This window comes from Tigriopus californicus, chromosome 1 (assembly GCF_007210705.1).
Source record: "Tigriopus californicus strain San Diego chromosome 1, Tcal_SD_v2.1, whole genome shotgun sequence".
NCBI classification, from domain to species: Eukaryota; Metazoa; Arthropoda; class Copepoda; order Harpacticoida; family Harpacticidae; genus Tigriopus; species Tigriopus californicus.
Window position 1 is genome coordinate 7,471,391 of NC_081440.1, and position 23,709 is coordinate 7,495,099.

The window sequence follows — 23,709 nt, forward strand, 5'->3', positions numbered from 1 at the left end:
TCAGTAGGGATCTGACGAACTATTGAGAGTGAAAGCGTCGTTAATGGAAACTGAAAGTGTCAGCAGAAGAAGGGCCTATCATCACTGGCGTTCAAATTAACGATGTAGTCCACTCTGTTTGGGAGGAATATTCAAGGTCCAACAAACAACTTCTTATGGCGAAGAGGCAAATATTTCCACAATCAAGTTTGAGCCATTGAAAAAATATAACTTTAGTTGCAGGATCTTTTTTTGTGTCGACATTTTGTACGTAAAGTTTCGTCCTGAGACCATTCTGCCTAAGCCAATGACTATTCTGCTGTGAACTCGACGTTTTGAAACGACTCTTGTTCGCCTTACACTAAATGAGAGATAAATATTTGCATATTGTATTCACTCTTGGCCAGAATTTTAAGACATGTTGAGATAGTTAATTTAATGTCTGCGTCAGTTGTTTAGCTTCGAAAGATGAGCTGGCAACAAGCTCTTATTGTGATTGTGTTTGCCTTTCAAGGCCTCTCATTAGCTTACGCCCAATTTCAAATAACTGAAGATGACACAGGCTTTGAGATCAGTTTCAACGGTTTGAAAGTATTGGAGCATTTGTCAGAGAGGCCTTTGTTGGAGCTGGGCAATGGCGAATTTGAGGCTGTATTTCATAAGGGTGATTATGACATCAACGATACCATTAATGAACGATTTCCTCTCCCAAACTGGACGATAGGTAAGAAAAGAGAGAAAAAAACATTCCTGTAAATGATGGAAGGGCCTCAACTATTTTCCCTCATAGATCAAGAAGCTTCCGGTCCTTTGACGGTAACCTTGACCAACGAAGATGGCTTGGGAATGAAAATCAATCTGGATGAAGATTCGATTAGCAAAAATCAATTCAGTCTTGTTTTCGATTACGATGCCTTTGACAACGAGGGGATTAATCGCTACTTCTTCCGCTTACCCTCCACCCCTGAAGAGGCTGTTTGGGGAGGGGGCGAGCAATACACGTGGCTTAACATGAGAGGACGAACTTACCCCATGTGGGTGAGGGAACAAGGCTTTGGGCGCAACAAATCTAGTCTCCTCACCCAGATTGTCGACGAGTTTGCCAAAGCTGGAGGAGATTTTCACACCACCTATTGGCCTCAAGCTTCGTTTCTCTCATCAAGGAAATACTACGTCGAGGTGAGAAATGAAATTCTCGTATAAGACTTCTTCCTGATTTCTCCCCACTTTACATTCATTTTGTCTCAGCTGACCACTCCCACATATTCGGAGTTGCAATTTTCTCCTGAGGGTGACGATGAGGTTGGACATTATATCTATTGGCACTGGACCCCGGTCAAGGGTGAACCGTGCCGTTCGTGCAAAATGAATTTCTTAGTTGGAGGCTCATTGATGGACATAGTCCAAGAGCTGAATCCTGGACAGCCCCCTCTACCTGATTGGATCCATGATGGCGCCATCCTTGGCGTTCAAGGTGGAACTGAAGATATGCTCGGATACCTAAGACAAGTAAGAACTAAGAATCGTTTCACAAGGCTTGTATAGGTTTAGTGACCGTCAGCTTGCTTTCATAGCTCCGAGGTTTTAAAACAAATCGACTTTCAGGCTCAAGACGCTGGAGCCAAAATCAACGGACTCTGGATTCAAGATTGGTCGGGGAAAATTGTTACAGCATTGGGAACAAGAGTATTCTGGAACTGGCGATGGAACGAGACTTGGTATCCGAATCTGGACACGGTAATCCAAGACCTAAAAGAAGAAAACGTCCGCGTTCTCGTCTACATTACCCCTCACCTGAACGTTGAGGGTGACGTTTACGAATCGTTGTCGAATGAGAATATTTGGCTGAATCGTAAAGATAGTTCTCGATTGGTCCAGGACTTTGGCCAATTCAATGTCACGACCGTTGACATAGTGAATCCTGATCCGGATTGCAATTGTCTTAACCCAGCTCGCATCATGTACAAGGACCTGATGAAGAAGAATATTTTGGATTTGGGGATAGCAGGTTGGATGGCCGATTTTGGGGAATACACGGAAGTGGACGTACGAACTGCATACCCGGGAAAGTGGTGGAGTGACGAGGATCATGGCGAGATTTTGCATCAAAACTTTGCTCAAGAATGGTGCTCTTTGAACCGGGAATTGGTCGAGGAAAATGGCGTGTCGGATGAGATCATGTTCTTCATGCGAGCCGGTGGATTGCGCTCGAAATATTCCATTTCCATGGGCTGGAGCGGCGATCAAAACGTGGATTGGACCCAATCGGATGGCTTGAAATCGTCCATCGTTTCGAGTTTATCTTTATCATTGGGAGGAATGGGACTCAGTCATAGTGACATTGGCGGTTACACTGGGATGCCACCTTTAGGAGAAATCCGGTCCAAGGAACTGCTTTTAAGATGGGCCGAATATTCCGCTTTCACGCCCGTTATGCGAACTCATGAAGGGTCTCACCGAACTTTTAATCATCAGGTTTACACGGATGAGGATACAATGACCCAATTTGCCCGCACTACTCAAATCTTTGCGGCGTTGAAAGAATATTCCAAGGCCACGGTACTCCAAAATGCGAATGAATTCACTCCAGTAATGCGTCCCTTGTTTCTAGAGTTCGATACTGATGGTGATGCCTATCACGAGGATTATCAATATATGTACGGTGATGATTTGCTCGTGGCTCCAGTGACTGAACCAGGCATGACTGAATGGGAGGTCTATCTCCCTGGACCACAAGACTGGATCTATTTATGGGATGACGAAGCTACAATTGTTTTGGGACCAAAGCGAGTCATTGTACCTGCGCCTATGGGACAGACGCCCGTTTTCTACAAAGCTGACTCGAAGTGGGTGACCCTGTTTCAGGAAATCAACCGACAGTTCTCGTTTTCAAATTCACTATGATGTCCAATGGCTTTCCAATAGTGTATTATATTTGCTCTACACAACAGTGTTCACATTATTTGAATATGTTTGATGTATCTTTACGCGCTATCGCTGTCCTCTTGGGCACTGACACTGCTGTTGTCATGAGAAGGTTTGAGCGACGACTTCCGCTCTTTGTCTGGGATCTCCTCTCCNCGTTATCAAATTCACTATGATGTCCAATGGCTTTCCAATAGTGTATTATATTTGCTCTACACAACAGTGTTCACAATATTTGAATATGTTTGATGTATCTTTACGCGCTATCGCTGTCCTCTTGGGCACTGACACTGCTGTTGTCATGAGAAGGTTTGGGCGAAGACTTCCGCTCTTTGTCTGGGATCTCCTCTCCTTTTTCCTTTTCCTCGTCTTTTCCCTCGTGTTCAAGTAAAGCTATAGGATTCTCGACGCAAGTATCTAAGCCCACCGAGTTGGAACGTGTGGGACTCACAGGGACATTTGTGGAACCACTGTTGAGGATTGGACTTTCGGATTCGGGACCCACATGTCTCGATTCGTTGTCTTTCAGGTCTTGGTGGTCAGAAGGTGCGTCATTCGGTTTCTCTTCAAAGGAGACTTCCGTTTCCTTTCCCATAGTACTTGCACTTGCAGCTACGTCTTGTTCAGATTTTGTTTGGGATACTGGAGTTTCAGTTTCTTGGACGGGCTCATTGGCGGGGACCTCTAGTGAGTCATTTTGATTTTCTATGCCATATTCTAATGTGTTCTCATTCGTGTTGTCCAAATTATTGTCAACCAAGGGATCTTTTGCATCTGTTTCAGATTCTTTTGAATTGGATTTGTCAGGGGTCTCTAAAATGTCGGAGAGAACCAATTCGTCCAATTTGTCTCCGGGGGACACCACCACTTTGGTTTGTTCAAACTTCAAGACAGGATCAGGTGCATTGTCCTTCTGTAAAATATAGTAACATCAACGGTGGCCTTGCTCAAACACAAATGTTGTTTTCAGGTACATCAGACGCCCATTCAGTCTGCTTTGTAGTTATGAAGTACGCCCTTGCGCCAGGTCAATCAACCTGGAAAATGTGAATGCATGTGTGTGACTACTTTGAACCTTTTGAAGGGACGCAGCTTTTGATGAAGTGAATTGATTGATGAAGACAAGAACCTGCCTCCAAATCCAGGACAAGCAGTTCCAAGACTTTCCCAGGAATCCGCTCAAAGTCATACTAGCATTGCCTAATCGAGACAGGCCTGGTGCTCGTCGGGCAAAGACGTTGCATGACGTGAAGGAAATATGCCTTGAATGAAAGTCAATTTGGACTTTTTTTGTCCGTTGTCACCCCCGTGTGCGTCCATATCATTTCGACCTTGATGGAACATAAAATTACGAACAAAGAATGTGTTCCACTAAGATTGCCAACTGATGAAACACACGTCAGGGCATACCGAACAATCGTATACATTACATGCATATAAACTGCAAGTTTTTTTTCGATCTCAGTCAGGCCAAGGTTACCTCTTCGAGAAGTGAGATTGGGGGCACGAGATTAAGTTCCACATGAGGTACATTTGTAACAAATTAGATCCAATCCCCAAGAGAATTGGAAACTAGTTACCCAGTAGATTTGGTTCCAACGAAGTTCTTCTCGATGACTTGTTCGCCTTCAATTCGTCCCTCCCCTCCCCTCAAGTGAGGTTCGTCAAGTTCATTGGTCTCCTAACAACTCCACCAGTTTTGCTGTTCTGTGCATGACTTTTCCATATAAAGGAACGTTAACGTTTTCCTCCATTCCCTTTGCTCTGCCACAATTTTAAGCGGGGCAACCATTTTTAGTCCAGTTTCAGTTGATGATTATCGTGTGATAAGAATAGTCAACTCAGTTGAGCAAATGCCTCACCCCTCGCTGTCCCTTGCCGTTTTCAAGCTCATTTCTTTGAAAAGGCCAAATGTTTCAGAAGTATGAACAAGACCGTTATATGCGTAATAGATGAATTGAAAGCAAATTCATTCCAAAACTGATTACCAATATGAAATCTTCAGCAATGGATGTTTCCTTGGTGGTTGTACTATCATCTCGTTCTACGACCCGTTTGGTCATGAATTGATGTGCCAGTACCGCAGAATAAAGGCCCATTCTCCTTTCCTCTGATGTGGAGGAATCAGTGATCTGGAAGAAATTTAATGACATACCTAAGCAAAAACGCATTCAATGCATTTAGAGTATAAAATGTCACAGTGCTATATGGTATGGTATCATACCGCGTTGTCGTATATCGCCTCGTCTTCATTGTCATTTTCTCGATGATGGGCCTCCAAGCTCGCTTTCAATCTACCCATGGTGTCAATAATGTTTTCTTCCACTAAGATGGGTGTGCTTTCGGGGACACTCCCTCCACATCCCATGTTAAACACAGTGCCGATGGTCAGATGTCGAGGCAAGAATGTGTGAAAGATTTGGTCCTCTTGCTGATGACCCGTTGCTTTGCTGCTTTGAATCCGCGATGGATTGTCACTTTCCGGTCGATGGAAATGTATGGAACTAGAGAATTCAGAAAAAAAGACTTCAGGGTTGCACGACGCGATCTCTACTGTACGTTCATGCAATTGAAGGGCGACTGAACAAAATGAGAGAACCAAAAGCCACTACCGAGAGCCTTAGGGCGACCTTTCATTGAGACGCGCCTTCCCTATTCGCAATACCGAGAGAAAAGAAAGGGAGACCCAGGAGTCAGAATTTTGCGAGTACTTTGACGCTAAAAGCTTTCCGTGGGACAATATGCAGGATTTATCTAACGTGGAAATTTGCTTTTCTAAATAGATAGAACAATATCATTGTTGCAACTATACCACTCCTGATTGAATTCTTCGTATACAAAGTCTTCTTTTGGTTCGTCTGGATACCTATTCGTATACAACTAGAACGAGATCGACTTGAACGATTAAGTTTGAACAAAAAAGTGATCAGTAGAAATTTCTCGATTTATTTCTCGAAAACATGACGGTCGTTATTATTTATCACAGTTGGGCGAAACATGTTTGTTTGAAGCTGATTCCCAGATTGAAGTATAATAGAGTTGAAAATTCGAGGTTCAATGACCACTTTGTTACTAGAATAGGTTCCATATTAGATATATTTTAAAGGACAATAGAAAAAGCACGGATAATAGTCCTTTTACGTGAAGCTACACGAAACAATTGGAGTCAAAGACAACGCTAATGGAAGTATTAGTGTTCCAATAGTAATAATCAAATTAGTAATAGTAATATGGGTTTCTAACTTTTGAGGCAAACAGTTTGCGTCAAACATTCAATTAGGTTCAAAATTGACCAAAGCTTTCTTCTACAAACCAAGCCAAGCTCAAATGAGGAGTAAATAACCTTGGTTACTGCAAGGAGGAAGTTGTCACTGGAACGTACACTTAGTTTTCTCTGAAGGCAGGATACGAACCGGCGCCCTCTTGGGGCCAATGTCGTGCTTCTATTGGATACATTAGGCCACTCAGCTACCCTAGCGAGGGAGAACAATCAGCTTGTTAGCTGTCAGGAAATTAAACCAAAAGCATTTTCCTTCAAACGACTTCGACTTTGCAGAAAAATGGCCTGTTTTGAACATAAATGAAGGTCAAAAGTTATGACTTATGAGTATTCAAAACTCTGCCAAACAAGAGCACAAATTAAAGTATCGCCATATAGACAAGATCTTGATAAAATGAGAGTTTGTGCAGGTCATCCAAGGAGTTATATAATATTGATCAAAGATGATTAGCATTTTGTCATACTTGGCGAAAAATCACGTAAACAACTTTACGAACTTTCGACAGTTTTCCCGCCTTCTAGTCATCACGCATCGAAATACCTTTTGAACACGCAACCCTTCAGATATGGTCAGAGCTCCTATTTCTCGATTGCTTCACATACGGTGTTGCAGCTATCGTCCAAACAATATAGGACGTTTTAGTAAGTAGCACAGTATTTCCTAACAAAAAACGGAGCCAGCACATCACGAATGTCAAAACGTATTGTTTAACCACAATTGTAACATTACTCCATTAGCGGATTATCTCAATTCATGCCTCATCGCTCTCCAGAAGAAAGCTATGTAGCGTATATTTTGATGTTTTGCTTTCGAAACTAATTTTGTTCAACATCAGGGTCAGTGTTTCTAATTAAGCCTTAAACTAACAAAGGTCTCGTCCCCAGATCAGTGGTCTCATCGGAGACAACTCGAGTTACCAGCCTATCTCAAAAATGCTCATGGGCTTTCCAGTTTTACTATGAAGCCAAAGTTCATGGAACTCAAAAGGCAAGAGCGGATACATTTGAACTGCGCGTTTCCCTTTTTTAATTAGGGGTGGCTCGATCGACACTTTGCAAATTCGGGTCACGGTCTCAACATTAACTTTCAAGCTATAAGAAGGACGAAAAAGCATGGCGATCTTTGCTACGGCATTCAGATGCGCATTTTTATTATATTTGATTGCTATCAAGTTACCGAGTTTTCTTTGATAAGATCCATTAAATGTGAGCTGAAAGAACTCAGATGCCAAATTTCAGCATGATTGGGGCTTTTGTGACAAGTTAATGACTAGGGCTCTCTAGTAGAGTGTGAGGGTCAGATTGACCTGATTTTTCGTCAGTTCCCGTCGTTGGTGGCATTTGACTGGGAGCTGGACAAAGGTGCATTACAGCCAATACCCCGAAGAGATGTGGGGCCATGGACAATAGGGAATTAACAAGTCCTTGACCAGGAAGGACAACTTGTGTCCAAACACCACCTTCAGAAAGGTCAGGTTCCTTACACTGTTGGACACTAACCTTGCCAGCCTGCTGTTGAGGGGCTCAGTTTTGCATAGAAAATGCGTCCATGCATTTCTGGCATATTGGAGCATGCAAAGGTATTGTTTGAGGAACCTGGTGAAGGTGACATTGGCAGATTTTAGGGCGGATTGGGCGGAGTTGGGAAGGCAGTAGGGGATATTGGGTTGATGAAGGTCCGGAAGTGTTGAAGAACTATTGGAAGGGGAAGATTCTTGATGGGTAGTATATTGCACATGTGTCTGATTGTCCATGTGTCCATGTATTGTTGGCAAATGTATATACTTGAGGAACTTGGATAGGGCGGCATCAGAAAATTTGAGGGCCGATTGGCGGGAATTGAGACACTTGGGGTGATGTAAGTATGGAAAAGCTGAATAACTGTTTGAAGGGGAAGGTTTTTGGTGGGAGGTTTATTGCAAATGTGTCCAAGCCTGGCCCTGGCTTTGACTATTCATGATTTGAGATGGTTGGTGAAGGAGAGTTGGGTTGAGAATGTGAAACCAACATAAGTACAATTATTGATGATTTCAATTGGACTATTGTGGATATGGAAGGGGGTGAGAGGTAGACAACCTCTATGAAAAACCATGGCCTTTGTCTTGAAGGTATTGACCTGAAAGCAATTTTCTAGGCAATACCTGTGCAGTGCATTCATGGCCTTTTGCAATTCCTTATTGCTAAGAACTAGTTGGTATGGTTGATGCCAGGATGTTGATGCTTGAAGGCTCTGGGCAGGTTGGACACATACATATTTAAAAGGATTGGTGATAGTGGATGCCCCCTGGAGTAAAGTAGCAGGGGTATTTGTCCTCCCCCAGAGCAAATGGAGCATTTGAGTCCAGCAAGGATGTTGGTTAGTAGGACACAGATTGAACGGGAAACTACCCACAGTTAAAGTTTGAGGAATAACTGCATTTGGTCCACCCTATGGTATGCTTTGGAGAAATCAATGAAGCATCCATGCACTCTCCTCTTGTGGCTGATGTTAGAAAGCACAATTTTGTAGAGGAGAGTAGCTACCATGGTGGTTGAGCAGATTTTCTGGAAACCAAATTGAAACTTGGGAAGGAGATGACTTTCTTTGGTCAATCCAGAGAAGTGGGCAGCTAATAAGATGGACATCATCTTCAAGAAGGGGTTTTACAGGGCCATGGCCTCTAAATAACAAATTAACCAAGTGAACTGATTGTCAGAGACACTTGAGGTAATCTAAATTCCAACTTAGTTTTGATTCCATGGGTGTATTATCAAGGTTCTTGCATTTAACAACATTTGTTCTGCAATTCCTTAGTTCTTCCAGAACTCTAGGTTATTGAGTGCAATCACAGAACAGATTTGATCCCATTGAGGATTTTATACTTGGGAAATTTGAAGAAGCTAATAGGGTTTTTGTTGTTTCTCTTTTGATTTTGATGGCCTAGTCAACATCATTCACCAAAATCCTGAGGAACAAATATTTGATGCATTAAGTTCTTTGCGCTTCAAAAGTGGTGGCCCAGAAAATTTGTTTACTATCCTTTTTAAAATGGTGTCATAAGTCAGCTGTTGCTTAAAGATCTCTACTGTTTTAGTATTGCTATGAGTCATTCAAAAGAAAAAATAAGGCCACAACCAATTTGGATGATTGCAGTGTGTCATAGATTTCCCTTGGCCATTAAATATTAAATTCATGGTTTTGAATATTGACAATCGGGCTTCAAATTGTCATAGCAAAGCTGTTTGCAAAAAAAATTCATTCACTCAGCATATTGAAATAACACATCCTTTAATTGAAATAAATTATTTATGTGAGGGTTTTGTTGGATAACTCAAGAGGTGAAGTACAGGGCAGATTTTCCACCTTGATAACATTAAAAAAATAAAAAGACAGATACAATTACCAACCTCTTCTTCATGTCTAAGAATGGATGAAGTTTGTTTACATACATAGTACTTGTATAGTAAATTCTATTAATTGTCAGAACCTGTAATTCTGTCCCTTATTGGCTCAAGAACGCATAAGAGCAGATATTGCTAAGTGTATGACGACAATATATCATTATTATTTTTGTTGAACTTTAGTCCATGTGCTTGAGTTAACCTTTAATGGTTGGCGTAGTTTTTGTAAATCATTGCCTAACAATCAATTCAAACAAGTCTGTTGTTTCTGTGGTTCATGAATATTGTTTCTTCAAGTAAAAAAAGTTTAATAAAGCAAGGTTGAGTATACGTCATCAAATTCAAGCAATTGGATTGGCTGTCAATTGTCAATGAACATGGACTTTATTTGGAAACCTTCCCAACAGGGAGTCAGTGGCTTCTAAAATGAGGTCAGACGTTTGCATTGCATAAGAGGGTAAAGCTTTGAATGCTATATGACAAACTTGATCCACCGTGGATTTAACTGACTCTTTCCACAGAGTTAAAAGTGTCTTTTGTCATTAGAATTGTATTTGTGTGGTACTGCTCAATAAAGTGTAGTTGGCACACTGATCTTTTGCATGTTGTGAGTCTAAAGTTGGACTAAAGAACTAAAACAAGAAAGTACTACCATATTCAACAAATTTCATTGTAAAGTATACAGGACTTGTTTTTTGATAGACTCAGGAAGCTCACGTATGATATTGTTGATCTGAATAATCTAATAAACTATTATAGCAATCTAATCTTATGAAAAATGAGTTCAGAAAGAATTTAGAAAGTAACAAAATAGTAGTAACATTCTAAAATGCCATATTCATGAATCAACTTGTCTTCAAGTAAAATTTGGCAGTAGAAAATTTGTAGAAAATATTCAATGATCCTTGTAATGATAGAACTCTTTTTCAGCATCAGTTCAAAATCTGTTTGGAAACTTATTAGTTCTACTGTTTATTTACAGTTTTGAAGTGGAGCCACTTGTCAAACCTCGCGCGTCTCTGAATCCAGGGTCTCTATTGCACTAAAGCTTACATATCCTTGTTTGAAAATGGTCACCCAGGGCAAGTTGAATTGAGAGAATGGAAGCCTATGCCTTCCTTTTCCTTTTCTCTTTTTTTAACCCTCACTTTTAACTTCCAAATGATGCTGAATTAAAGAAAGAAAGAACTGGTGGTTTGGCCTTATATGTACATTTTTTCAGTACTAGATAGTGATAAAAAATCTCAGTGATGAATGGAAGTAGATTAAAATTTCCCTCATTTACACGTGTTTTGCCTGTGCATAACTCAATTCCATCCTCTACAACAGGCAAGAATTCTGTGAGATGGCAGCCTATCGTCGATTGGCGATTCAACTGATTCAGCCTCAACCACATTTGGTATTTGGCTTTCTCCGGCAGAAGTTATCTTATGCTTCCACAGCTACCGCCCGTAAAACTTGAGGCCTGAAATCCAGACAAACACAGGCTCACCTAGGCCGAGTAATCCTAACTCTGAGTTTCAAGCTCTAAAATTCGAGTTCTCTTTATTCGAGCTTGCTAAATTCGACCCATCACTACCCCTCCTCTAAGCTCCGCATCTGCGGGCGGCTGGCTCGATCTTAGCCTTAGTTTTGTCGTTGTCGTCACCGACTGTAATCGAGAATGTTCCTTGAGGACTCGTGGCGTGCGGCCGGGCTAGTCTCTCTCGGGCAGTATGGCCGATGGGAGGTCTCCAGCCACGCTCCTCCCCATCCAGTTCCTGCTCGCCATGCAAGCTCAAGGAGCGGGCATGGCCGAAATGGGTCTCTAAAGAGAGGAGGGCAGGCCGGCGAGGGCGTGTGTTTTGACAGATCCGTCGAGAATTTTCTGGGCTCTTCCTGGCAGCCGTCGTCGTTGTTTGGATGTATGTACTGAGCGAATGTACTGTGTACTACAGAGGTTTGAATGTCGTTGTGAAGCGTAAGTAAGACGAACGTCTCACCATCTTGTCTCCATCCACACACAAATTGAAAATCTGGAAGGTAAAGCTTTCAGATCCACTTGATTAGTAGAACTGTGAACTCGTCTCATTGTTAACTTCCTGAGAAGTGAGTGTATCATCGTATAAGGTTACCCCAAGGCAAACACAAGTTGAATTCCTTCGGAACTTCGGAAAGAAAGAGAAAGATAGTAGCCATCTTCTGGATTGATAATTGGCTTCCCAAATCATCATGGGCAAGGATTATTACAAGGTCTTGGGCGTGGCCCGAGGCGCCAACGAGGACGAGCTCAAGAAGGCTTATCGGAAGCTGGCCTTGAAGTACCATCCGGACAAGAACAAGGCCGCCGGGGCTGAGGAGAAGTTCAAAGAGATCGGCGAAGCCTACGACGTCTTGTCGGACTCCCGCAAGCGACAAATCTACGACCAATTGGGCGAAGAGGGCCTCAAGGGCGGTATGGGCGCCGGAGGTGGGGGTCACGGACCCAGTGCTGGTTCCACCCAGTTCGATCCCTCGGGCAGCTTCTCGTACACGTATCACGGCGACCCGCGCGCCACTTTTGCCCAATTCTTCGGCACCTCCAACCCTTTTGAGTCGTTTTTCTCGAGCGGCGGCGGCTCCATGGGACAAGGAATGGGGGGCATGCACGGGGGCGTGGATGGAATGGATATTGATTTGGAATCCCTGTTGAACGGAGGGGGCGGGAGTCGGGGGCGAATGGGCGGCAGTCATGCCCCGTTCCGCTCGCAAACCTTCTCCAATTCCCGCGGCTCAAAGGAGCAGCAGGTCCAAGATACCACCATTGAGAAGGAAATCCAAATTCCGCTGGAAGATATCGCCAAAGGCGTGGATAAGAAGATGAAAATCAGTCGCCGAGTCTACGATCAGACGGGTAGCTCCAAGGTGGAAGAGAAAGTGCTCACCATAACCGTCAAGCCCGGCTGGAAAGCGGGCACAAAGATTACCTTTGCTCGCGAGGGCGATCAAGTTCCGGGCAAGATCCCGGCCGACATTGCCTTTATCATCCGGGATAAACCGCACAAGTTCTTCACTCGGGATGGGTCCAATTTGGTGTATCGTTGCTCGATTCCTTTGCGCGATGCTTTATGCGGCACGGTTGTCCAAGTGCCGACCTTGGATGGACAGACCATGGGCGTGAACTGCCAGAGCGAAGTCATCAAGCCTACCACTGTGAAACGCTTGCAAGGGTATGGATTACCTTTTCCCAAGGAACCGTCGCGCAAGGGTGATCTGGTCGTGAAATTTGATATCCAATTCCCTGACCGGCTCAGCCAGAGTTCGAAAGATATCCTGTTCGATGTCTTGGGCAAATGAAAAGACCACACCATTACTACCACCACTGTTACAACAACAACAACAACAACAACAACTCACCCAGAGCACTATCTCTTCGAGGATTCCTTCTTGTCAGAACCCGTCGACTTTGATGATGAAAGAAATGTTTTCAACCATAATTTGTGGTCTGAGTATATAGTTCCATACACATTTGTCATGTCATGGTCGTCCAAATTTTATAAAGAGTCAAATCTAATAAAAAAGAATACTTTATATATCTCAATCCCACGTTTACTCAACCTTTATCGGTGACGCTCAGGCAGCAGGCTGTGTTTTTCTTGTGGAAAATTTGAGCCACATGCTAGTTGTTAGATACAGTACGAAGTAGAGTTGTGCTTCGGATCCATCCAACAAGATCTCCATCTCCGTTCCGACGTCTTGTGACCTAAATCCGAGGAAAAAGGCTCCATCCGACCGAATCGGATAATTCTCGCACAATCCCAATCTGATAGTTTCCCCTCGTGCAACATTTATATGCTTTATTGCACCCAAATCCGAAAATTTTCCACCCACCCAATTGACTTTATAAGGTGCTCAAAGTTCCAAAAGAACTACCCGAACACATTTGACGTTTTTTAACCTCGTTGATTTTATTGCTTTATGGAATTCTAGCTCACGTTTTTTATGCCTTTTTGAATACATGGCTAAAACCATTTTAAGAACCATAATTGTCAAAATGCTATTCTAAATCCTATTAAACCCCAGTTTGCTTAGCTAAGTTGGTCATGCTGTGGGCTAATTAATCTCTATTTTAATTGTGACATTTAAGGTTCAAAATAGAACTAGATTTGTTCCAATCAAATTTGGTTCTATAAACGCTTGTTACTTGAAATATCATTTATGTTGTGTAGACCACAAATATTTACAACATTAAAGCATCAGAATATCTGAACATCCAATACCAATTTATTAATTTTGAGGACTTCATTTTACACTTTTATCTGCCCTGTTCAGAAAAGTCTCTTATTGACAGGATAGGAGTTTGACTAGTAGGAAGCGCCCTCTACTTTGTCTAGGTGTGGACTAACAAACGTCAAAACGGGAAAATACTACCGATGGGATCAAGCAAATAATCACCGGAGGTTGCAACAAGGGCTACCAATTTACATTTCAGTGGTATATGCGGTATATGGCATTACTGTGTGAATAATGTTAGTTAGTCACAAAAGTAACCCTGATTTTTCTTCGATCAAACCAGGATTACCTTTTTGGTCAAACCTAACATTTAGGGTACCTTGGAAACGGCGGTGTACAATTACACAATTGACCACACACCAACACATTTGTAATCATCATTTTCAACAAAATTGTAATTTAAAAATCAAAGCTGTACAAGTTTTTGGTGACTAACTTCAAAAACATCACTTTTGCTAACCTTGCTTATTTAGCTTTTGGGCGCAAAATAATGGAAATATGATTTTGAAAAAAAGTTGCTGTAATGCTACAAGTGTACCATATTTAGCTGTGTTTATTCCTGTTTGGATGTCAAAATTGTTAATAATTTTGCCCTTTTTAGGATTTGGAATGTCTCTAAGAAGAGTTGGTGGTGTGTTTATGGTGTTAGAATGGAACAGCAATATGTTTTTCAGGAAGTGATACCTTGTTAAAATCAAGAATCTTTGAGCATATTCTTGTATTTCTAGGTTTGTTTGTCCACAAGGAGAGGAGGCAGATGAGAAGGAAAAGAACTATTGATAATTTTCACTTCGTTTTTTTAATCTCACACCTTTAACTTTGTTAGTCCAGACAGATGGAGGTTGGGAAGCAAGAACACCAAAGAAAACAAAGAAAATCACCTTGATAAAACGGCCTTGAATTATTTATTGAGTGAAAATAACTATTTGGTGTTCATTAAACGTCGTAAAATGTGTTGTAAGGGCAAAGTCTCTGGACACAGTTAAGTTTATGAGATGGAATTTGTCATCGGAAACCTGTTATTTAGTCACAAAAGTCAGTTCCCACCAGCAGAAATAAATAAATAGAATCACATGAACATTCAAAATCATCTCTTATTAAGCCACTGATTTTTTTCTAAAAGAAAAAAAAGGATCATGATCGCGGTATTGATTGACGAGTAATAGTCAATTGAAGTTTGGCAGTCCTTGTACTAACGCAAGTCATTCAAAGGAAAATTAACATCACATTTGTCCAACTGTGGTGATCTGGGTTTGTGCCTTTAAGCATTGTCTGCAGTAGGTCTTTAAATGCTCTCGAGGTCCAATTCAGAGATCCTATACAATGACATCAGTATCAAATAGTTTGTCCTAATGACGAGTAAAAAACAGTCACAATAAACACACTGTAAGTAAAATGCCCTCAGCTCTACAAAAATCATTCAACTATTCTGAAAATTCTTTGCTAGGCTACAGATTGTTTTACGCAAAGTTGCTTAGAAAATAAGCTTATTGGCTTGGCTAGCACTTTAAATAATGCTTTCACACAGAGTCTTTTTATCCATATATTCCCTCATCTTTGCTCAAAATTGTATTCCACACTAAACCCGAAGTTTTCCATAAAATCGCTTGTAACTTTTTTGGGAGTTGCTTGGACTTTCAGGTTTAAAAAAAGAGAAAACTCAAAAGTAAAAGCACTCAAGCATCTTTTTAAAAATCAGAAGAAGATGGCTCATCTAGAAAACTCCGGACCCGAAAACCCTGGATCAGTCTAAAGAGAAAGAGAATCTTCTGGAACAATAAAGAAAACAAGACAATTTTCTCTCAATTTCGAAAACTATTAAAATTATTCAAGTTATTTCAATTTTTTTCTTACAAAATAGCCTTACAAAATTGCCAAATTGCTGATGAAAAATCCTAGAAAACCCACACCAAACAAGAAACTAGATAATTTCACGATGTTTGCCAAAAAAGTTCGCAAATGAACTGGTCACGCAGATGCTGAGCCCTCTGAGCCCTCTGAGCCTCATCATATCAACTTCCATTTCCTTCGAGTTGTCGCCTGGACTGTGACCTGTTACGTAAAAAGTCTCGTCCCCCTGCCTTAGACCTTACCGACCTTACCCTATGGAGCAAAGACTGGAGATTGAAAAACTGAACATTTGACCCCAGAATCCAGGACAAGACTTAGTTTCCCTAACTCTGAGAGAGCGCAAAGTTTAAGTCATGTTTTTTTTAACATTGCTTTCATTCATTGGTGAGGTTCTTATGTTATTATCTGGTCACTTACATAACAGCTGAAATCTTGGTTTCTGCTAAAATCGTAATATGGCCGCACCTAAATCAAATCAGGGTTAGGAAGTTCGGGTCTACTTTTTATGGCCAGCAAATGATGGATCAAAAGTATTGCAAAACAAATTACTGAATTGATGCTTGTGACCAACCAATCAGTTACCATTAATTCCTTCTCAATTTTTGTGAATACAGTGTTAAAATGAAACTTCGAGTGAGAACAAGTTGATTCAACGTATGTCTTGTTTCACTCTAGAACTCTTTTGATGTCTTCACTAGCTCTCTCATATTGCAAAAGTAGCCCCATTAGCACAAAATGCAACCTGTTTATAGCCATCCAAATATCTTTTCGGACAGGCCAGCTGTTTCTAGGAGCACAATGGCCCATCTCAGGCTATTGATCGAACTGACCCCGTGGTCACCCTGGATTGTCTGTTTGACTGTCTGTGTGTTATACGAGAAAAAAAATCAAGATTAAGAATCAGCGATGCTAGATGATTAACGCGAAGGCCATTATTTTCCAAAGTGGCTACTTTTTTAGTGGGCTCCGCCAAAAATTGTGTACGTAAACCGAGCAGCAATCCAAGCGGATTACACCAATCACTTTTTCACCCAATGCCTTAGTTCGAACCGTGAAGCTTCCGGAATTACTGATCGACGTGATAATAACATATTGTGTCGGAGTTTCTTTTTAACTTAATGGCCAGGAAAGATAAAGTTCTGTTTCGTGCGCCTTATATCCCCTAATCCCGCATTATTCAACAACACCTTTTCCAAACGGGTGCCGAAAATAGCCTCGCACTGTCTACAGGGGATGCTTTACGATAACGATTGGCCAATGGCTACTTTTGAGGTCGAATTTGGCCTCTAAAATCGCTGGTCGTTTGGCAGCGCTAATAGTAGCCCAGAAGCCACGCCAACGGTGAAAGTAAGCGTGGAAAGAGGGTGAAAAGCCGTCAGCCATCACTCCGAATTCCAAGACATCCGGAAGAGAGGCGTTTCCCTAGGGATTGAACACCGATCAGCCCGTGAGTGTGAGCATCATCTCTCATCAAGATGGCGCCGTATTATCAAAGACCCGAAAATGCTATCAGCAAGGCCGAGGAGTTCATCAACGTGGGTAAGTGGCGCCGGAAATACAGCTATACGGAATAACTCAATTTTTGAACGGAGTTTCAAGATTGAAAGATTGCTCTGTTCGGTTCGAAATAATAATAGGTGTTTGGTTAGAGGGGTTCATGGGCTCTAAAAAGAAGGCCATGAAATACATGGGCGTCTTTGTTTTCACATAGACGACATTGTCGAATGAAAATGGTCAAAGATTTTTTTTTGGTACCCATATCACTTTAGATGAAAAGTTGGAACTTCACTCTGACCCAGCTATCCAAATCTACCAAATAAAGGTTCCATTAATTCATTAAATAACTTGTCAAACCATTCAACATGGTAAATCATTGACAAAGACAAGAATTTGTGTCTTATTTCTTTTACCTACTAAACCAGCTTTTTGACCACACAAGTTTGATTGGGATGAAAATCAACATTTTGCCATTTTCGTTGAAATCCAACCCATAATCCAAAACAATACTGGAGCAAGTGGGTTGGCAGTAATTAAGACTCGAAAATGGTAGAGCTACATTACGTTAATTTCGGTTCGATTAGGATGTTTCATTACTTAACCCTTGGATCATGTATGATAATGCCGGAACTTGTCAATCTAGAAGAGAACCTGTAAAACTATCTGTACATTTTATGCCCCATGTTTGAATTTTCCCCCAACGTTTTCCCCAACGTTTTCCTCATCTTTTGTTTTCTCTCCCTCTCTGTCTTTGTTAAGGCAAACCCAGCCGTGCCTTGGAGACGTTGTACGATGTCATCAAGTCTCGCAAGCGGAACAACACCTACTCGGAGAAGCTCATCGAGCAGATCATGTGCAAGTACTTGGAGCTGTGCGTGGATCTTCGCAAGTCCCATGTGGCCAAGGAGGGTCTCTATCAGTACCGAAACTTGTGCCAGTCCACCAATGTGGCCTCGTTGGCCGACGTGGTCCAAGGCTACCTCAACCTAGCCGAAAAACGCACTGATGAGGCGCGACAGAAGTCGCACGATTCCGTGCAGGAGGTCGACGACCTCGAGAACCTGGCTACGCCCGAGATGATCATGTTGAGTGCCGTCAGTGTGGAGGGCGCCCAAGAGCGCTCAGATCGGACCATTCTCATGCCTTGGGTCAAGTTCTTGTGGGAGTCCTATTGCCAATGCTTGGAATTGCTCCGCACCAATTCGCGTGTGGAGCGACTCTATCATGATATCGCTCAACAGGCCTTCCATTTTTGCCTCAAGTACCAGCGGAAGACCGAGTTTCGCAAGTTGTGCGACAAGTTGCGCAACCACATGGATCTGATTTTCAAGCAGCCTCAATCCTCGGGCAGCATCAACTTGAGCAGCCCCGAGACGCAGGAAATGAACTTGAATACGCGTCTGGTTCAATTGGACTCGGCTATTCAAATGGAATTGTGGCAGGAGGCGTACAAGGCCGTGGAAGACATTCACGGGCTCATGACCATGTCCAAGAAGGTGTTTTCGCCCAAGATGATGGCCAACTACTACCAAAAGTTGGCCTTGGTGTTCTGGAAGTCGGGCAATCTGCTCTTCCACGCCGCCGCCATCTTCAAGCACTTCCAATTGATTCGGGACATGAAGAAGAACATTTCTGCCGAGGAGTTGTCCAAGATGGCCTCGCGCGTCTTGATTGCCATCCTGGCCGTGCCGATTCCCTCTCAACACCCCGAGTTCGAGACCTTTATCGAAACCGACCGCACGCCCCAGGAAAAGATGGCCCGCTTGGCTGTTCTCTTGAGCTTGCAACAGGCTCCAACTCGTCAGAGTTTGTTGAAGGATGCGTCTCGTTTCAGTGTGGTTCAAACCGCTACGCCGCAAATCCGAGATCTGTTCCAATGGTTGGAAGTGGATTTCCATCCTCTCAAACTCTGCCAACGCATTCAGACCGCCATCAAGTTCGTCGAGGAGTGCGATGACAAGTCCACATTGGTCCAGTACATCCCGGCCTTGAAGGATATGACTTTGGTGCGTCTCTTGAACCAAGTGTCACAAGTGTACCAGAGCATTTGCTTCAGTCGCCTGCTCGAACTGGCCCCGTTTGCCGACGCGTTTGCCCTGGAGAGGGTGATTGTGGATTGCGTGCGACATAACGACATGCAAATCCGTATGGATCACCGCACCCGCACCGTCCATTTCGGTACGGAATTGGCCGAGGCTCAGTCTTACACCATGGCTGAAGGCCCTCATCTCCAGGATATGCCCTCTGAGCAAATTCGAACTCAGCTCATGAAGATGTACGAGGTCCTGAACAAGAGTCTGCGCACTATCAATCCGGACAAGTCCAAGGAAGAGAACAACACTATCCGCATGAAGATTGTCGAGGCTTACAACAACTCGAAACAGCGAGATCATCAGAAGATTCTCAATCGTCAAAAGATCATCGAGGCCCTTAAGGAAGACCTGGAGAAGATGAACATTGAACGAGATGTCATGGAGCAAAAGAAGATCGATCAGCAATTGCGTGAGCAGCAAAAGCTCGAAGAGGAGCGTCTTTTGGCGGAAAAAGAACAACGCCAACAGCGCAAGGAACAGGAGATGATGCAGCAAATCAAGCAAAACCATCTCACCGAGAAGATCCAACAATTCAAGCAAACCGACATCGGTCAGAAGATCCTGAAGCAGATGGACGAAAAAGAAATCGCCGAGTTGGACACGGATCAAATCATGGCCCGCCAAGTGGAAGAACTCGAGAAGGAGAAACGAGAGTTGGCCAATCGTCTCAAGAACCAGGAGAAAAAAGTGGATCATTTGGAGCGTGCCAAGCGACTGGTCGAGATTCCCTTGCTCAAGAAAGCATTCGAGGATGACATTGAGCAGGACAAGGTTTATTGGGCTGCTCAAGAAAAAGAGCGTATCGCCAATGCCATCAAAGAACGCGAAGAAGCCGTTCTGGCCAAGAAGCGATTGGCTCGCATGGCCCAAGATAAGGAATCCTATCTGCAGAACCTACTGAAGGAGCGAAAGGCCGCTTTCGACAAGAAGTTGTCGGACTTTAATCGCAGGATTGAGCAAGAGCGGGTGAAAAGGATGGCCGATAGAAAGCAGCAAAGAAAAGAGGAACGCCGCAACCAATGGATGAAGCGCAAAGAGGAGGAAGCCCAACGGAAGCGGGACGAGGCCTTGAAACGGCAGCGTGAAGAGCAAGCTCGGCTGGACACGGAACGGAAAATCAAGGAGGAGGAAGAGTATCGCAAGGAAAAGGAGCGCCTGGATGCCCTTGAGGAGAAAAGACGACAGCGCGAGAGGGAAGTCGAGGAGAAATTGCAAGCTGAGCGTGAAGCCCGACCCCCTCCGACAAGAGCCAACCCTCCGGAGGAGAGAGATTGGCGTGCCAAGAAGGATGATCAGCCACGAGATGAGAGACCTCCGCCATCCAGAGGCGGTCGAGACCGAGACGATCGGCCTCTGGATCGGCGTGATATGCGTGACGATCGCGGATTTGACCGACGAGACATGCGCGATGATCGCGGATTTGATCGACGAGACATGCGGGACGACCGCGGATTCGATCGACGTGACATGCGAGATGATAGGCGCGCTGACGACCGTAAACCTATGGATCGAGCTGGTGGCTCGAGTAGCGGGCCTTGGAGAGCTGCCGGAGGAGGCTCCTCGAAGTGGAAAGAGCGGGAGATGCAAAAAGACGAAGAATGGACCAAGAAGGGAGATTCGAGCGAACGTCGCGAGCCGGCTGGAGGAAGTTGGCGTGATGCACCTCGAGATAGAGGACCAGCCCGAGATGATCATCGGGATAGAGGACCGCGCCGAGATGATCGTCGAGATGATCGCCGAGATGATCGTCGAGATGATCGAGGCGGCGACATGCGACGAGGTGATCGTGGACCGCCCATTCGTGGGGATATGCGAGGTGGACCACGAGATGGTGACATGCGTGGTGGACCTCGAGGCGGATTCAGGAAGGCCGACGAAGCAAATGATTGGCGTAGTGCTGGCGCTGATCGCACGTCTGATCGGCCTCGAGGTGGGGATCCTCGTGGACCACCAAGAATGGATGCGGGCCATGATCGGAATGATATGAGAAGGAAAGATCCTCCACCGTGTGAGGATCGCCGCGAAGATCGTGGAGGCGACGATGGATGGGTGAAAGTGGGTGCAGCCAAGCGCTAAATCTGACTAAGATTCCATTTTAAGATACGCCGAGCGAGTAAATATTGTAACAGTACTAAAATAACCACCATACATTAATGACTTGGGATTTTCAATATATGCTTTTGTTGTTATCATCTTTGTTTCAATGACGGGCTAAAGGTAATTTTATCACATAGCTATGCCAAAAGCACAACAGAAACGTATCAATTGCGAGATGAGAATGGGAGAAAACACTTATTCCTTTTAGGGTACATCATGGAATGATAAAATGGAACAGTATGGATTAGGATAGAGAGCAGCCTTTAGATTGTCCAGAAGATGATTGGGTCGCTGTGGGGTGTCTCGAGCCAGACGAAGTGTTGAGACTCTCCTGTAGGCTCAAGGCGGTCAAGCGGTCAATCTCAGTTTGGTCCATGGGTGGGACGCTGGGCGACCCTTCGTTCAGGGAGGCTTGGAGCGCCCGAGCCAGGGCCTCATCTTCGGATAATTGGCGAGACGAATGAACGGACGGGACCGAGAGAGACCGAACATTAGTGGAGGTTCGTCCAACTGACATGGATTTGATGGCGCTTACTGGTTTAGTGGCTCGTCGGCTTGCAGCCGCCGAGGTTAATTGAGCCAAACCGGCGCGTGAACCCGGACAGGCATGGTCCTATAGAGGGTGAAAAAAAGACGTTACTTCAATGAGTCCCAAGCACCTTTTTGAGATTTTAAGGTAAAAGACATTTGAGGCTCCACGAAATTAAAACCGGAAAGATATTAATTCATTTGTACATCCCAGTTCAAAATAATAACATTTCTTCTCCATGCAGAATCCGACTCCTGCCTCGCCAAATCCGTCTTGACCCAAATCATGGTCTGAGCTGTGACAGGAATTCTAGCATAGTTTGATTAACAAGCTCTTGGTGAGAATGTTCAATGCCAGACAAGATCATTCTTGGTCGTTGTAAGTCTCCTCCCGAGTCTGGGTGGGTCTTAGCCTCTTCGAAAAAAGACAATTGATCATATTGGCCGTGGTAAAACTCCCATTTTGAGATGGGGTGACCGTGAACGACACACCCATGGCTAAAAACAGCCCGATGGCTAACCTACGACGGGTAACCCAGCTTTTGAACTGACCTCGGGATGTCGATGGGTCAAGCAGACCGGACGTCGGCACTCATCGCAAGTGAGCGGCACCAACTCTTTCTTCTTGCACTTGGCCCGCACACACACCAACGGGTCCACGGGTTTGGGACGGCGCTGGCGGGTGGCTTTATCAGACTGACAATCGCGGTCAATGTGGGCGTTGACGGCAAAATCGGGCGTGTGACCGAGATCACGTCGTACGGGACAGGGCAATTGACACAAGGGACACACGGGCACTTTGACGTCGCGCTCATGGCGCTGCGGACAATGGTGCGAGTCCAAGGGACCATGATCCTGACAGAACACGCCCCCACACCAATGGCAATGGAAGGGTAGGAAGTCCAGCCGCGAACACGTCGACCAGCCGCAGTGTTGACCTAAGTCGGGCAATTCCATGTTAAATCAAGATAACCTGTGGCTCCGGGAAATCACCGGGATAAGATGGATGGCTCCGCTATGAGGTTGTAGGACGTTGGGGCTGCGAGCTTGAATGAGGGATGAGTGCGGGAACTGATCTATGATCCACCCTATGATGGGTGAGATCCGTCGAGACTCGAGAACTTGCCAGAAATTACTCGTATGCTCGATGGATCAGGAATGATGCAATAATTCGGTAACAAGACCTCATTACGTCGTTAGGTTTGACGGATTCCCTCTGATTCACAATCACCAGGGCAGGACGATGAGTAGGCTTTTGAAACGAAAAACGTCAACAAAGAGAGGAAGCAAGGTCACAGCCAGCCACCCAGCCAGCCCGACAGCCAGCCACCCAGCCAGCCCGACAGCCAGCCAGCCTCTCAAACAGCCACCCAGCCCTATCCAGCTGACCAAGTCAGACAATGTGTTTGATAAGATGTTCTATCAATCAGTTTGACGAGTAGTTGATTAAAACTTTAGCCTATACCAGCCATATTAACATGCAAGTACTAAGAGACAGTAAAATTTATGGTTAGATGCAAGGCATGACATAGCCTGAAGCTTTCCCCAGCGTTCCTGTCAATGCTTTTTCGAGTTGTCATATTTCTCGCCCACTGCTTTATGACTTCATTCCAGACTGACTTAGGGTGACCACCTTTGTAACTATTAGTTCAAATGTCATATAAAAGCTTAAAGATAGGTCCAGGAGGGTCTTACTTATTTCTCGCTACTATAATAGTCTGATCTAGCCATGGATAAAGACAGTTATTACCAAGGTCTGGTATATTTTTGCTTCCGGCTATTAGTGAGGGGATGGATAACAAGTAAATGCTGGCCAGTTGGGACAAA

At 44.0% G+C, this 23,709-nt stretch overlaps 5 protein-coding genes across 5 annotated transcripts; 3 read left to right on the forward strand and 2 right to left on the reverse strand.

Annotated features, from left to right (window-relative positions):
• Positions 1-398: 398 nt before the first annotated feature.
• Positions 399-2,938, forward strand: LOC131882796 (sulfoquinovosidase-like; the record flags this gene model as incomplete). The annotated part of the gene is given in 4 exon segments (XM_059230063.1): positions 399-703; positions 770-1,158; positions 1,228-1,488; positions 1,585-2,938. Coding segments are annotated over 4 exon segments (2,205 nt in total). The 3' UTR covers positions 2,884-2,938.
• Positions 2,939-3,093: 155 nt separating this feature from the next.
• LOC131880062 (uncharacterized) lies at positions 3,094-5,462 on the reverse strand. Its single transcript, XM_059226566.1, has 3 exons — positions 5,129-5,462; positions 4,893-5,036; positions 3,094-3,817 (listed from the first exon to the last, which is right to left on the reverse strand). The coding sequence occupies exons 1-3, from the start codon at positions 5,270-5,272 to the stop codon at positions 3,161-3,163; spliced, it is 945 nt and encodes a 314-aa protein (XP_059082549.1). The 5' UTR covers positions 5,273-5,462; the 3' UTR covers positions 3,094-3,160.
• Positions 5,463-11,433: 5,971 nt separating this feature from the next.
• Positions 11,434-13,124, forward strand: LOC131882046 (dnaJ protein homolog 1-like). Its single transcript, XM_059229081.1, has one exon. It carries the CDS (start codon positions 11,777-11,779, stop codon positions 12,878-12,880), a length of 1,104 nt encoding a protein of 367 aa, XP_059085064.1. The 5' UTR covers positions 11,434-11,776; the 3' UTR covers positions 12,881-13,124.
• A 3,856-nt stretch (positions 13,125-16,980) lies between these two features.
• Positions 16,981-21,446, forward strand: LOC131882038 (eukaryotic translation initiation factor 3 subunit A-like). Its single transcript, XM_059229070.1, has 2 exons — positions 16,981-17,206; positions 17,924-21,446. Exons 1-2 carry the CDS (start codon positions 17,143-17,145, stop codon positions 21,331-21,333), a joined length of 3,474 nt encoding a protein of 1,157 aa, XP_059085053.1. The 5' UTR covers positions 16,981-17,142; the 3' UTR covers positions 21,334-21,446.
• Positions 21,431-23,156, reverse strand: LOC131882055 (AN1-type zinc finger protein 2A-like). Its single transcript, XM_059229091.1, has 2 exons — positions 22,435-23,156; positions 21,431-21,967 (listed from the first exon to the last, which is right to left on the reverse strand). The coding sequence occupies exons 1-2, from the start codon at positions 22,837-22,839 to the stop codon at positions 21,599-21,601; spliced, it is 774 nt and encodes a 257-aa protein (XP_059085074.1). The 5' UTR covers positions 22,840-23,156; the 3' UTR covers positions 21,431-21,598.
• Between the last annotated feature and the right edge of the window lie 553 nt (positions 23,157-23,709).